Raw genomic sequence first — 15,214 nt, forward strand, 5'->3', positions numbered from 1 at the left:
ACTCTGTCATACAGTCTTTATGCAGTTACATCTGATAAAAAGTGGAACAGATTCTAGTTTTCTGGCCTCATTTTCAACATAACATAAAACTCCTCTATTTCTCACCTTGACAACACAAAAACAAGTTAGCCAACTTAGCTGCTGAACTTGCTCCACTATTCCTTGTGATCATGGTTAATTATAAACCAACACCACAATCCCACCATTGCCTCACATCCCATAAGACCTTTAGGTTACAAATATCTACCATCACATGTTTCGATTAACAAGTGAAGTCGCAAGTTCCAAATTTCTACCATTCTTAGCATGAAAAGACTGTTTCCTAAGTCACTGTTGAAAGCTGTGTGTCCAATTATTTTGACTATGCAGCCAAGGTTTAAACTTCCCAAGTGTTGGAAATAATTTCACACAAATAACCCTCTTTGGTCCCATTCATGTCTTGAAATCTTCACCCAAATAACTCTTTTACCTTCTAAAAATTACAGGGAATACAACCCAAGTATCACATGCATAATTTCTCCTCTCAGCTCAACGCTTGGGAGTCTTTGAGGTCATTCTTTGCAGTTTTCCCTCCAAACCAAAATATCCTTCTTAAGATGTGGTGACCAGGGGTGTTCACAATATTGCAATTCTGATTTGATCAAAGGTTCAGATAGCTTAAGCAAAATTTCTATTCCCTTTTAATTTATTTTAATCCTCTACATTTAATATCAGCATTTCATTGGCCTATTTGATTACTTATCCAAAAGTAATTAGGAATAGTCACAAATGCAAGCATTCAAGAGACAGTCATATCCCTTATATCAACTAAAAAACAAATTATCCTAACACAGTTTGTTTCGCCATTAAAAAAAAATCAATGTACACAGTTATCTTATTCTCTATGATGAACTCTAGCAAAAACGATTAAACAAACTGGCCTGAAATAAACTGATTTTGATCTGTGATTGTTTGGAAATAATGGTGTGATATGTGCAATTATTCAACCTAAACCAATTGTTCTAAAGTTCTGTTGATTCAGGAAATTGTCGTCTTCTGCAATTTTTCAAACAACTTCTTTTAAAACTCTGGAGTAGAAACTAGCTGACCTCAAGGATTTATCACACTTTATCTTTCCCGTGACTGTTATCTTGCAAACATCATTTTATGGAATCCTATTCCCAATTCATTAAATATTTTCCCTAGGATGTCTAGCATTCCTCTTCCTCTAATGCAGATCAGCAAGGCTGTCATCACCTCAGTTTGATTAATGTCAACAGTTCTGACATTCTGCATCTGATGGAATACTAAAATTTAGGTTGTTGTTGTTTACATACAATTTTGTTTTCATACACTAAATTTTCTTACTGCAAATTTGTTTTCATACTCCAGCCTGGAAACTCTCCAATTCTTCCACAAATAATGGCTCAACCAACCCCCACGCATTTTCACTGATATTTACTGAGCTGAACTTGTTTGCAGATTGAACATTTCTTTCAACTCAATATATATAGTACAGCAGAAAGAGTATGAATTTCATTTTGCTATGTCAGTTTTTCCATATGAAACATGGATCATTTTGCTCATATGCTAATCAACCTCCCACTTTTAGCCATTATAGTAATACATGTGCCAAGGCTGTTTTGTGCTATTATCCTGAACAACAGATTTGAAGTAAGTTTCCTTCACATTTTCAACTCTGTGTGGTCTATCTCACTCTTCCCCAAAAGACTTATTTCTATCTCGAGAGACTGGTTTTCCAAGTATATCTCTTGCAAACCTAGCAACACCTACAATTTCTTCAATGAAAATACTTCTTGACATGCTACTGCTCCAAAGAACTCCATTCCCTTAAATGAATTTCTCCACCTCTTGCAGAATGATGCAGAAGTTATATAACTAGTTCTAGTTCTTCACTTTGAAAAATCATGATCAGATTCAATACGTGTCTTGAAATAATTCATACGGACATAGCCTCAAAAAACATTCACAATTAGAATTTATTTTTTATTTATGCTTTGTGCTCAAAGCAGCAACAGTACTGGCAAACTGTACAATGCTATTTCCAGCAGAAGTGTTGGGCAACACTTCCAGGTGAGATACAGCCAAACACAAAGCAAAGCTGTTTAAACTGCTCCAAAAATGTAAGGTAGCCTCAAACAATGACTGTTGCTTTGAACAGATGACAGTTTCCACAGCCATTCTTGAACCACTCAGATCATTATAAGGTTAGTGCTAATCAGAAACATTTTTTCAAACCATGCGACAACAGCAGAGTTTCATTGCATCACCCTGTACTGGATCCAAAGCTAGGTCACAAAGTTGAACGACTGCTCATCTAAAACATGATATTAATAAACCTTCTTACTTTTCAAGTTTTTAAAGCTTACTGGTTATACAAATAACATGATTAAATATACTAGCTTGTACAAATTCAAACACAATGCAAACAGTGAGTCACACCAGCACCACTCAGCTCTAAGGTCAATACAACTAGTGTCTAAACACAGACAAAAGAGCTCAACTCCAGGTGTAAGATAAGAGACCATCTTTGTCAGCACTTGAGCATGGCTTCAAGAAGCCCATCAAAACTGAAATCAATGGGACAATTTGTCAATAGTTAATCAATGGGTTGGAATTATGCAGAGCAGAGAGGAAGATAGTCATGATTGTTGGATGTGTGTCATCCCAATCCCAGAATATCCACAATCAGGACTATCTTCCTCTCTGTTAATCTTCAGAGTAGATATTTAATCAACTTGTTCAGATATGTTATGATACATGTCTGGGGCAGTTGGGACTTGAACCTGGACCTTCTCTCATAGAGGTAGGGGCTCTTAGCGTTGCACCATAAGAACCTTCACAGTCCTCAGACAGCGTTCTAGTCCCAACCATCTTCAACTGTTTCATGAATTACCTCTCTTCAACTAAGTCAGAAGTGGGGATACCTGCTGCTGTTCATAAAGTACAGTACCATCCGTAAGTTCTCAGATATGGAAGCAGTACCTACCTGTGCAGCAATACCTGGTCAATATTCAGATTTAGACTGATAAGTTACATGCGACACAAATGCTGGCAATGACCATTTCCAGCAAGAGAGAATTCAACCTCGTCCTTGACATGCAATGGACCAGCACTGATCCTCCCTCCCTTTTACTGTCAATATCCTGTAGTTTACCACTGACCAAAAACTGAATTGCACCAGTCACATAAAAAATGCGGTGACAAGAGCAGGTCAGAGGTTAGGAAATATAAGGCAAGAACTCAACTCATGACACACCTTCTTTGACTGGCCAAGATGGACTGCCATCTATAGCGCATGAATCAATAATGTGATGAAACAGTTTGCACAGAAATATTGATAGGCTAAGTAAGTTGGTAAAGAATTGGGAAATAGAGTATCATGTCAAAGTGTGAAGATATTTAATTTGGAAAGGAGAACTAAAGAGCACAGTACTATTTAAAATGGAAAAAACTGCAGTAAGCTGCAACACAGAGGGACCTGTACATGAAACTCAAAGCTAGCACATAGATGCAATATGTAATCAGGAAGGCTGATGAAAATGTGGCCCTTATTTCCAATGGCATAAGAGTAGGAAGTCAGGAGGAAGGGAAAGGGGAATACAACAAAGTATGGTGGCAACTAAAAAGGAAAGCAGCCAGTTAGCACATGTGCTGGAGATTTAACTACATGGCAGACTACGAAAGAAGTAAAAAAGGAAGGATACCTCAGGAGATACTATTATTGGAGACATTGGAATTCATAAAGAGGGCATAAGGGCACTTTATCTGAACACTCTTGGCATTCGTAACAAGATGAATGAGTTAACGGCACAAATCATCACCAACGAACATGATTGCGCAGCCATTGTAGAGACACAATTGCAGGATGGTCACAACTGGGAGTTTAATATCCAGGGGTACCAAACTATTCAGAAGGACAGACCGGGAGGTAAGGGGGTTGTGGTATAGCTCTGATATTTAAGGACAACATAAGGGCGCTGGAGAGAGATGATATGAGTTCTATGAAGAGTAAAGTCAAATCCATTTGGGTGGAAATTAGAAATTCTCAGAAGAAAAAGTCACTGACACTTGTAGTCTATAGGCCACCAAATAATATCACCACATTGGGGCAGACAATAAACAAAGAAATAACTAATGCCCAAAAAAACAGTAGGGCAATTCTCTTTAGGGATTTTAATCTACATATCAATTGGTCGAACCAGCTCGGTCAGAGTAGCCTTGAGGAGGAGTTCATTCAAAGAATCCTCGATAGTTTTCTTGACTAGCATGTAATGGAGCCAACGAAACAGCAGGCTATCCTAGATTTGGTCCTGTATAATGAGACAGAAATAATTAATGATGTCAGAGTTCAGGATCCGCTTGGAAGGAGTGATCACAGTATGACTGAATTTAGAATTTAGATGGAAAGTGCGAAAATAAAATCCAATACTAGGATCCGTGCTTAAACAAGGGAGACTACAACAGGATGAGGGAAGACTGGAAGCAAAGGTTCAATGGTGGGACAGTTAACAAACAGTGGATGACTTTCAAAGCAATTTTTTCGAAGTTATCAGCAAAAGTATATCCTACTGAAAAGGAAAGAGTGTAGGAAAAGGGATAATCTGCCATGAGTGTCTAAGGAAATAAGGGAGGCTATAAAATTGAAAGGGAAGATATACAAAGTGGCCAACATCAGCAGGAAACTAGAAGGATGGGAAAGATGTAAAAGTAAACAGAAAGCCGCAAGAAGTGCTATAAAGAAAAGTAATCTAGATTATGAGAAAAGATTAGCTCAGAATATAAAGAAAGGTAGCAAAGGTTTCCATAAATATATAAAACAAAAAAAAGTGGCTCAAGTAAACATTGGTCCTTCAGAGGATGAGACGGGTAATTTAGTAATGGTATATGCGGAAATGGCTGAGGCACTGAATAGGTATTTTGTGTTGGTCTTCACGGTGCCAGTAATTGGACATAGAGACAAAGGTAGGTGAGCACCTGGAAATAATTATTTGGAATTTTATGAAATTACAAACACAGTGGACAACAGGGGCCTAGTCGGTGGTGTATCTAGATTTGCAAAAGGCATTCAACACGGTGCCACACAAAAGGTGGCCGCATAAGATAAGAATGCAAGACATTACGGGAAATGTATTAGCATGGATAGAGGATTGGTTAACCAATTGGAAGGAAATAGCAGGAATAAATGAGTGCTATTCTGGTTGACAATCAGTGACTGGTGGTGTGCCTCAGGGATCGGTGTTGGGACTGCAATTATTCACAATTTACATAGATGATTTGGAGTTGGGGACCACGTGTAGTCTGTCAAAATTTGTGGAGGACACCAAGATGAGTGGTAGAGCAAAGTGTGCAGAAGACTGTGAAACTTTGCAGAGGGATAAAGATAGCTTCAGTGAGTGGGCAAAGTTCTGGCAGATGGAGTACAATGTTAATAAATGTGAAGTCATCCATTTTGATAGGATAACAATAAAAAGGACTATTACCCGAATGGCAAGAAATTGCAGCACGCTGCTCTGCAGAGGGAGCTGTGTATCTTTCTTCATGTGTCACTGAAGGTTGGTCTGCAGGTGCAACGGGTAATCAAGAAGGCAAATGGAATTTTGTCCTTCATTGCTAAAGGGATGGAGTTGAAAAGCAGAGAGGTTATGTTGCAGCTGTATAAGGTGCTGAAGAGGCCACATTGGAGTACTATTAGCAGTTTTAGCCTCCTTGAGAAAGAATGTACTGGCACTAGAAGGGCACTATGAGGACAGAGTAGACTGGGATTATATTATTGGAATTTAGAAGAGTGAGGGGGGGAATCTTACAGATACATATAAAATTATGAGCAGAATAGATAAGATAGAAGCAGAGAGGATTTTTCCACTGGCGGATGAAACTAGGACAAGAGGGCATGGCCTCAAAATTAGGGATAGTAGATTTAGGACTGAATTGAGAAGGAACATCTTCACTCAGAGGGTTATAAATCGATGGAATTCCCTGCCCACTGAAGTGGTTGAGGCTTCCTCAGTAAATGCTTTTAAAGCCAAGGTAGATAATTTTTTGAACAGTGAAGGAATTAGGGAAGGTAAGTGGAGTTCAGGCCACAAAAAGATCATGCACGATCTTATTGAATGGTAGAGCAGGCTCAAGTACCTGATGGCCTACTCTTATGTCCTTATTATTGCAATTGTAAAAGGTGCTGGTGAGACCGTATCTCAAGTACTGACAGTAGTTTTGATCCATTTATTTAAAAGTATACATCTTTAATTGGACGCAGTTCAGAGAAGATACATTACGACGATCCTTGATATGGAGGGATTGTCTTATGAGCAAAGGCTAAACACTTTGGGACTTTATTCACTAGAATTTAGAGAATGAGAGGTGATCTTATTGAAACATATAGGATTCTTCAGGGACTTGACAGGGTAAACACTGAGAGGAGGTTTCCCCTCATGGGAGATTCTCGGATCAGAGAGCATAATCTCAGAATTGAGGGGCGCTAATTTAAAACGGAGATGAGAAGGATTTTTGTCTCTCAGGGAGTGGAGTGTCTTTGGAACTCCATACCACAGAGGGCTGTGGGACAGCTTGCATATATTTATGGCTGAGATAGAAAGATTTTTGACCTGTAGTGGAATCAAAGGTTATGGGGATGTAAAGTTGATGTGGGGAATGTTGGTTCAGCTAAGACCCTACTAAATGGCAAAGCAGGCTGGAAAAGTCAAAAGGCCTTATCGTGTTCGTATTTGTTTTGGTCTCAGTGTCCATAATACTCAATAAACTTGACAACACAGGGAAAAGCAGCCCTTCTGACTGGCAACTCATCCACCACACTGAACATTTAATCCCTCCACTACTGGTACACAGTGGCTGCAGAGAGTACCATCCAGAAGATGCATCACCAACACTACTAACACCTAGAAGGACACGAGCAATAATGCATCAGACAGCCAACAGCAGCAAGCTGCCCTCCAAGCCACATACATTCTGACATGGAACCATAATTATGGCTGGGTCATATCCCTGGAACTGCTGTACAGACAGCATACCTAATGTTTTGAGTATATTTGCTCATGGGATGTGGACTCCACTGACTACGACTGCATTCATTACCCATCTCTAGGAGAAAGTGATGGCAAGCTGCCTTCTTGAACTCTTAATGAGAAAGTGAGGACTGCAGATGCTGGAGGTCAGGGTCGAAAAGTGTGGCCCTGGGAAAGCACAGCAGGCCAGGCAGCATCTGAGAAGCAAGAGGATCAACGGTTCTGGCATAAGCCCTTCATTAACATTCCTGATGAAGGGTTTATGTCCGAAAAGTCGATCCTCCTGCTCCTAGGATGCTGCCTGACCTGCTGTACATTTCCAACACTATACTTTTCAACTTCTTGAACTGTTTGCAGACCTTGAGGCACAGGGACAACAGCAGTTCAAGGAGGCAGTTCACCAACACCACAGAAAATAGGAAAACTCAAGGGCAATTTGGGATGAGGAATAAAAGCAGGCCTCCAACAATTTTCATATCCATATTAAATCATGAACAAACAATACTTATCACATCATAATCTTCTAAACTACTGATAAATCCACACATTGAGTTCTTCTGTTCTTTATCACTTCAGCAAAATAACAAAAAATATTTATCCCACTGCTTACTTATTCTCACCTGATGTTTGTGACTGTTTCTGGATTCCCCTGGTCAGAGTAATACAAAGATTCTTCCTCAGTCTCATTATCATCTTCGTTTGTATGCTCATTGACCGCATCAGTCATCATGTCAGAAGTTTGCTGATAATAATCAATCAATTCACGCAATTCATTTAGCCTCTTGTGAACTTCCTTGAGTTTTCTAAGGAAAGGAGTTTCAAACAGTTCATCATGCCAATTTGATTTAAAACAGTTTTAGAAAAAAAAAGTAGAGCTTGGAATGATAAATCCAAGCTACCAAAGAGAAATAGATAAAATAATGACATTATCAACCGACTTATTCTGCTAAAAGCTGTAACTTCATGGCTGAATTGGAAGTTGAGCTATATGAGAGACTGCTGTTAAAATATGACCCTGTTCCAAATTCAGGTACCAATGAAATTCATGAGTTGGTATATTGCAGAGTCTTCCATTAAATCATGGAATCCTCACCTCAAAATCAGTTAATCCCTTAACAACAGAGGGGGAGAAACTTAAATATGTTAAGTGTAGTTAATTCCAAATAATAAAATTTATCATACACTTAATTTAATATAGTGAACAGTACTGTATCAACACAGAATTCTGAAAAATAATGCAGAGTTCTCACAGTGTTTTATCATTGTTCCAAATGTCAAATAAATTAATTCCAAAATATACTTTTAGGATATGCTCTCAATGAGTAAACCATAAATTTCAACAATGAAATCCACTGCAATGATATAAAATAGAAAATAACATAACTTTTCACATTTAATTAACATTAATTTCAAATGTAACTTTTTGCTTGAGTCTGCTCACTTAAAATTCTGTAACAACAGCAATGTGCATACATTCTATTATTTGAATAATGTCAAGTTTTCACTTGTTACCACAGTTTAAGTTATTGGAAAAAAAAATACAATAAAATGTGAAATTGCTCAATCTGATAAATTTTATTTGGACACAACTTTTGATACAAATATATTTTCCTCTTATTTTCTCTCACCTCTCCTGAAGGCATTGATACCTTTCCATAGAAAGAGTTATGGGAATCACTAACCTCCATTATACTACATTTGGCATGTCAACAGATTATTCAGCCTGGGACCACATGAGTGAGCGTTTTGTTCATTCTATGTACATAGTTCAGCACTGGATAGTGTTTACATTGGAAAGTCAGAATAACCTTTCTTCCACTAAGCAGGGGCAGAGAGGCCAACTGTACCACTATCTACACCAAAGATTAGATCAGTGAACTTGGAATCATATTATGTTGTTTGGCCCAGCTACTTGGAGGATGAATTCTAAGCAGTCAAGAGCTACAAACATCTTCTAATGTAATTTACAGGAGATGCATTGAATGGTATATACTTCCAATAAAAGACATTAGCTAAGAGTTCCTTTCACAATAAAAAATAATTTATTATATTGTTAGTCATAGTTTTTGAATATTATTATTTGCTCAGATTTCTTTCCATAAAAACCATTAAAGGTTGCTTTCACACATCTCAAAACATCATTTAATATCTTAGCTCCTGGTGTAGCATAATGCCCAAGTGTTACCAAGCAGGTTTTCCATTTGTGCTCTAATCTGAGCTTTAGATAAGATGGGGAATTAACCAGATGCAATATTGCTGTTCTAAAGAAAGGAATTGCTCTTTTGTCTTTTGCATTTTCCAGTCAATGGCACTGCAGTGCAGGCAAAAGTGTGGGAGCACATTGAATAAACTCCAACTCAACAAACCTAACTGGCAGTTTGCAAGGAAGTAGACAATAAACCAAGATTTTGTTATATAGTATATGCAAAATCAGTGTCACACCTTGCAATGAAAAGTTTTTGCTAAGAATTTGAGTGAAAGCTTAAACCTTTACTTTTTCTTTATTAAAAAGGAGTTAAATTCTATTTCAGTAAAAAAATTAAATTACTGAAACTGTCACTTGTTCCAGACTGTAAGTCAGCAACATCTAAAGTAGTGTCAGTCAGGACATTGGCGTATAGAAGTTGATAAGTCACATTGCAGTTGTACAAGATTTTAGTTAGCTCACATTTGGTGTATTGTGTGCTGTTCTGGTTGCCACTGGTTTATCAGGATGTGGCCTGGAATGAAGTGCATTAGCTCTGAGGAGAGGTTGGACAAACTAGGATTATTTTCACTAGTGTTGGATGCTAAAGGCAATCTGCTGGAGGTAAGTAAAATATGAGGGGCATGGATAGGGCAGATAGTGGGAGTCTTTTTCCCAGGTGGAAATATCAAATATTAGGGTGAGAAGGAAGAAAGTTTACAGAGGGATGTGCAAGGCAAGTTGTTTTTACACAGAGTGGTAGTGCCTGAGAGGTGGTAGAAGCAGATCAAAAGAGGCATTTAGACAAACACATAAATAGACAGAGAATAGAAGGATAAGGATCAAGTGCAAGCAGATGGGATTAGTTTAGAACGGTTTCATGATCTGCATACAAACTGTTCCGGTGCGAACTGTTGATGTTTATATTATGTCATAATGATTTTACTCCGTTCCCTGTCTGACAGCTGGACAAATTGACATGCTGCCAGAAAGCCGCAGCCAAGAACAGTTGGTGAATGTCAAACAACTTGGAAAACACTAGCTGGTAGATCTGAGATTAGCATGATGCTCTTCATTACCGAAAGGCAATGCAATTAAAAATAAAACATAGATGTCACATCTACCTGTTTCTTCCATGAAATTTTGCTAGGTTTACCAATCCCTGGGAAACCCATTGTAAAATTTAAAAGTTACCAAAATACATATGACAATCACCAATTACCTGTTGGCAGTGGTTCTTTGCAAACCCATAAAAATGACACAATTAAAAATGCCAGCAGATGCATTTGTGGCACATCAGGTTTCCCATTCTTAATTAATTAACTTCATCCCAAACAATAGGGATTCAAAGTCCATCCTCTCACATAGTTTTAATAAACCAAAATTGAGGAAAAGGGCAAATATATGTTTTAGACTTATGTTCTTAATTGCAAACTTTAATGACAACTCTCAAGAAATAAATGAAACCCTGAGCACTTGTATGGATCGCCTGCTGTAACCATGGATATAGGATTATGCTGAAGTATAGATTGATTTTAAAATCTGGTTTTGAATCATACTTTAACTTCTTCCTAGGATTAGAATTATCTTGTGCATCATTCTCATGCTGTGACTCCAAAATGCATGCTGAGGAGGCCAAGCTACTGGGTTCCCTGTTGATGGCAGCGCCAGCTTCTGCTGGTGCAGAAAGACAACTTCTTTGATCACTCTTGTGAGATGAGCAAGGTACAGCAGGAACACTGGAGGAAACTAGAAAGCAAGACCAAAATTTAGTTTTTAATTACCTTCAACATAGCTGTCATTACATTAACCAACTAACTTTACCATAAAGGTACAGTGATATGATCTTACTGACTTAAACATCAGTGATAAAATTTATATATTTCATACATGCTGAGCTCCTTGAACAGTCACAAAGAAATAAGCATTTAACCAAGACCTGAAAGTTTGACATTGAAAACATAAGACAAATGGAGTGATGCACTAATTAGGAACACAGGAACAGGAGTTAGCCATTCAATCCATCTCAAATATTCAGTCATTCAATACAATCATGGCTGATCATCCACTTCAATGCCTTAATTGCACACCAGCTCCTTTATGTCACTGACATATTTCTAAATACCAATCTCTAATTTAAACATAGTCAGTTATTTGAGCTTCCACAGCTCTCTGGTGTGCAACATTTCCAAGATTCACAACCTTTGAACGGGAGAACAAACTCCTCAACTCAAACCAAAGCAACTTCACACTTAAATTTAAAACTTGCCCCTGGATCATCCACTTGACACATGGTGTTTGTTCTCTGGTTCAAAACAACACTAGATTATTTTTAACAAGCTAATAATTCATTTTTCAGTCAACTGATATGATTTTACACAAAGCACAAACATTTGCATGGGTCTCTCTTAAAAATACAAGGATACAGCTAATTGGATAGTTCTTTTGAGAAACTATCCAAGGCAGATTTGGCCAAATGTCATCTTGTCTACTCAAACAGATGTAATCTCACGCTCAAATTGGCAGAAAGTACAGAATATTAAAGAGATCAAAATGTGGTTCAAGGACTGGTGTGGAAGAAATGGGTTCCAGTACTGAGCAAGTGGGGATTGTACTGTTGAGACTATGTACATTTGAATGGTGCTAAAACCAATATTTTGTGAACTAATTAACTCAGGAGAGAGCATGCAGAGGTCACAGAAACTAGTGGAGTGAGGGGTAAGGGAGACACTCTGCACACTCCTCACTGGCTCTCTCTCTCTCTCTCTCCTGTCCTGTCCTGATCTGATCTGATCTACACCCTGACCTCTGCACTCTTCCACCCTCCATTGATCCTCTTGACCTCCCTCCCTGCCGTTACCATCCCAATCTCTTAACGCAACCCGCATCCTGATCTCCTATCCTCTCCCAAACCTCTGAGGACCCACCAAAAGCTGCACAACAGCAGTCTATATGAATGATAGGAAGGAGCAGAGAATAAAGAACCACAGAATGCCTCATTAATCAAAAGCTAGATACTTGAAAGACAACAAAAAGACAAAAACTAAATTTCTGAATGCGTCTATTATTCATAAATCAAGCGATTTGATTGCACACATTGAAGTAAATATGATCTGATAGACATTCTAGACAAGTGGCTACAGCATAAGGACTGGGTCCTGAATATTGAGGGATACATGACATTCAAGCAGAATAAAAAACTAGGTGAAGGGGGAGGGCTAGCCCCATTAATAAAGGATTGCTTCCGTCTTCACAATGAAGACAAATAACATCTCAAAAATATTGAGAAGGAGAAACGGAAGGAAATGAGTATTAGTAGGGAAACAGTGTTGGGAAAATTGATGGGATTAAAGGCTGATAAATCCCTAGGGCACAAGAATTTACATCTCAGAGTACTTAAGGAAGTGGTCCGAGAATTAATGAATTTAGGTAGTGTTGATAAGGTATGAGAAGGAGTTGGTGAGTCCAAAACTAGGGATCACAGTTTTAAAATAAGGGGTCATGCTTCTCAGACAGAGAATTGGGAACGTTTTTCTTGTGAAGGTTGTGCAACTTTGGAACACTTGGCCTCAGAAGGCAGTGGAAGTGGTGTCACTGAATATTTTCACAATTAAATGGTTTACTCACACCAACCAACTAATGCTAAATCCCAGCTGCACGTGGTCACTTCCTAAAATAAAGCGAATTTTTAAAATTAATAAAAATGTCTTTTAAGAGAGTGGTTTTCTCTTCATCTGTCTAATTTTTTCACTTTTAAGAGCTTGGTCAGTGTTTATCATCCTTAATTTCAATTTATTTCAGATTTCACTGCTACTATGCATACTTCTTAGTGTCAGCAAATACAGCCTTTCAAAACAGAAGGAAAGATTTTTGTAATGCAATGGGATCAAACTTTATTGGGATAGACAGGAATGTGGAATTCGAACAAAAATAGATCAGTTATGAGCTTATTATATGGCGGAGCAGGATATAATATAATCATATTCTATGAACCATGGATGTTGAAGGAAAGCAAAATGATAGATTTGAAATAAGAGAATGTTTTCAGCCAGTAGGCTTCAAGAAATAGTCACAAGCAGGTGTGTGAAGACAGGGCTGCACAATCAAAGATCATGATCAAACAAGCAGAGACTGCACTAGGGTGGGATTCAAACAGATTATAAATAGGGAGGATTTAAGGAATCTGGAAATTGAAAATCAAATTAAATCAATGTGCACACTGGCGTTAGATGAATTGGAATTGATGTGACATGGACTGTAGTTTCAACAAATAATCAATAACCACATTTGTGTCAAACAATCTGATACTTCAGAGCTGGAATGAAGTAATCATAGATTGATTTTACAGTGGGGAAAGAAGACATTCTGAGCTGAAAATGTGTTGCTGGTAAAGCACAGCAGGTCAGGCAGCATCCAAGGAACAGGAGAATCGACGTTTCGGGCATAAGCCCTTCAGCTCTGATCTCCAGCATCTGCAGACCTCACTTTCTCCTCAAAGAAGACATTCTGCCAATCAAGTCCTTGCCAACTCTGCAAGGGCAATTAAACTAGTCCCACTATCCCATCCTTTCCCAGAGCCCTGCAACTTTTTAAAATTATAGGCACTTAGCCAATTCTCTTTTTAAAGTCACGACAGAATCTGCCTCGACCATGCTCTCAAACAAAGCATTCCAAATCCATACTACTTGCAGCAAAACAAGCTTTTCTTATGACATGATTGCTTCTTCAATTATCTTAAATTTATCTCCTCTGATTCCTGGCCCTAATGCCAATGGAATAGTTTCTCTCTAATCATTCTGAATGGATCCATTATGATTTGGAACACCAATCAATTCTTCTCTCAAACATGAGAAAAAGGACCCTTTTTCCATCTACCCACATAACTAACAATTCTTATCTGTGAAACCATTCTACTTAATCTTCTCTGCAGCCATATCCTCTCTGAAGAGTGGTACCCAAAACCAGACACAAAACTCCAGCCAAAGTTCTACCAACGTTCACTGTAACTTCCTTGGTTTGTTAGTCTATGCCTCTTATTTATGAAGCCAGAAATGCCATAAGCTGGTCCCAATATTTAAATATATAACTCAGGATATAAAAACATTTTAATGACATTTAGCATCATAGATCATCTGTCTTGCATTTGCAATCACATTGTCCAAATGGTAATCTTGGCACTTACTGGAACTATTGTTAACATGCTGGTCTCTGAGTATATGCAATTCATCAAGTAGTTTATCCATTCTCTCCTTCTTGCCTTGCAAAACTTTCAGCTTATTAACCAGCTGGACTTTTTGTTCTGACAAGTGGTCTGATGTAGAGGAACCTCTGCTCCTGGAAACCTCTTGTGTCAGTGACAGACTTTCTGCTTGTCTCCTGTTGTCAGGGACTGACTGTAGTTGCAAAACAACGCATATTGACTAGAGCATGAATAATTTCAACAGAAGCAAATTGCAAAGGTGTTGTAAAACTTATTAAGAACATTACATCAGCTTAAAATAAAAGTTACATCTGCCTCTCGCTTTCTGCAGCTTTCATCAGTTGATCTCACCTTCACATCACCAGGCCTTTCACCTTCTCTCTCCATCAATCTTTTTCCACAAGAGCCCCCCAATCTTTTGTTCAACTCCTCCATCTTGTTCTGCCTTTCTGCAGCTATCTCACCTGTCCATCATCCTTTACCACCACACCTGTTTTCCCGTCATTTCCCCAGCTACTAAGTCCCTTCTCCAGTTTCCCAGAATAAACTAAAGATGGTAGCATAAAGTTGTGTACAACTTTGAAAAAAATCTCAGCCTTCTGGCAATGATAATTTATCATTATGAGATTCCATACCTGGGAGTTCTGGAGCTGGTTGTGGAATCTCTGGATCAAATCATTCAGTTCTTCATTGAGCTCGGATGTTAAGCTTAGTCCCGAGACACTACCAGTTGTCTCAGTTACAACTATTAGGTAACAAAACAAAAATCAACAGTATTTTGCATCCAAAGTATATTTAAGGGTT

At 38.3% G+C, this 15,214-nt stretch overlaps 1 protein-coding gene across 8 annotated transcripts in view; it reads right to left on the reverse strand.

Annotated features, from left to right (window-relative positions):
* The window catches only part of pcm1 (pericentriolar material 1), a 149,095-nt gene that overhangs the window by 95,225 nt on the left and 38,656 nt on the right, over positions 1-15,214 (reverse strand). For all 8 annotated transcript variants that reach the window (XM_043689926.1, XM_043689959.1, XM_043689950.1 and 5 more), the window contains 4 exons: positions 15,046-15,155; positions 14,393-14,603; positions 10,770-10,959; positions 7,646-7,828 (listed from right to left, as the gene is read on the reverse strand). In XM_043689926.1, coding sequence (XP_043545861.1) covers positions 7,646-7,828; positions 10,770-10,959; positions 14,393-14,603; positions 15,046-15,155 — 694 coding nt within the window. The remainder of the gene's footprint in view (positions 1-7,645; positions 7,829-10,769; positions 10,960-14,392; positions 14,604-15,045; positions 15,156-15,214) is intronic.

This window comes from Chiloscyllium plagiosum, chromosome 1 (assembly GCF_004010195.1).
Source record: "Chiloscyllium plagiosum isolate BGI_BamShark_2017 chromosome 1, ASM401019v2, whole genome shotgun sequence".
Classification (NCBI taxonomy): domain Eukaryota; kingdom Metazoa; phylum Chordata; class Chondrichthyes; order Orectolobiformes; family Hemiscylliidae; genus Chiloscyllium; species Chiloscyllium plagiosum.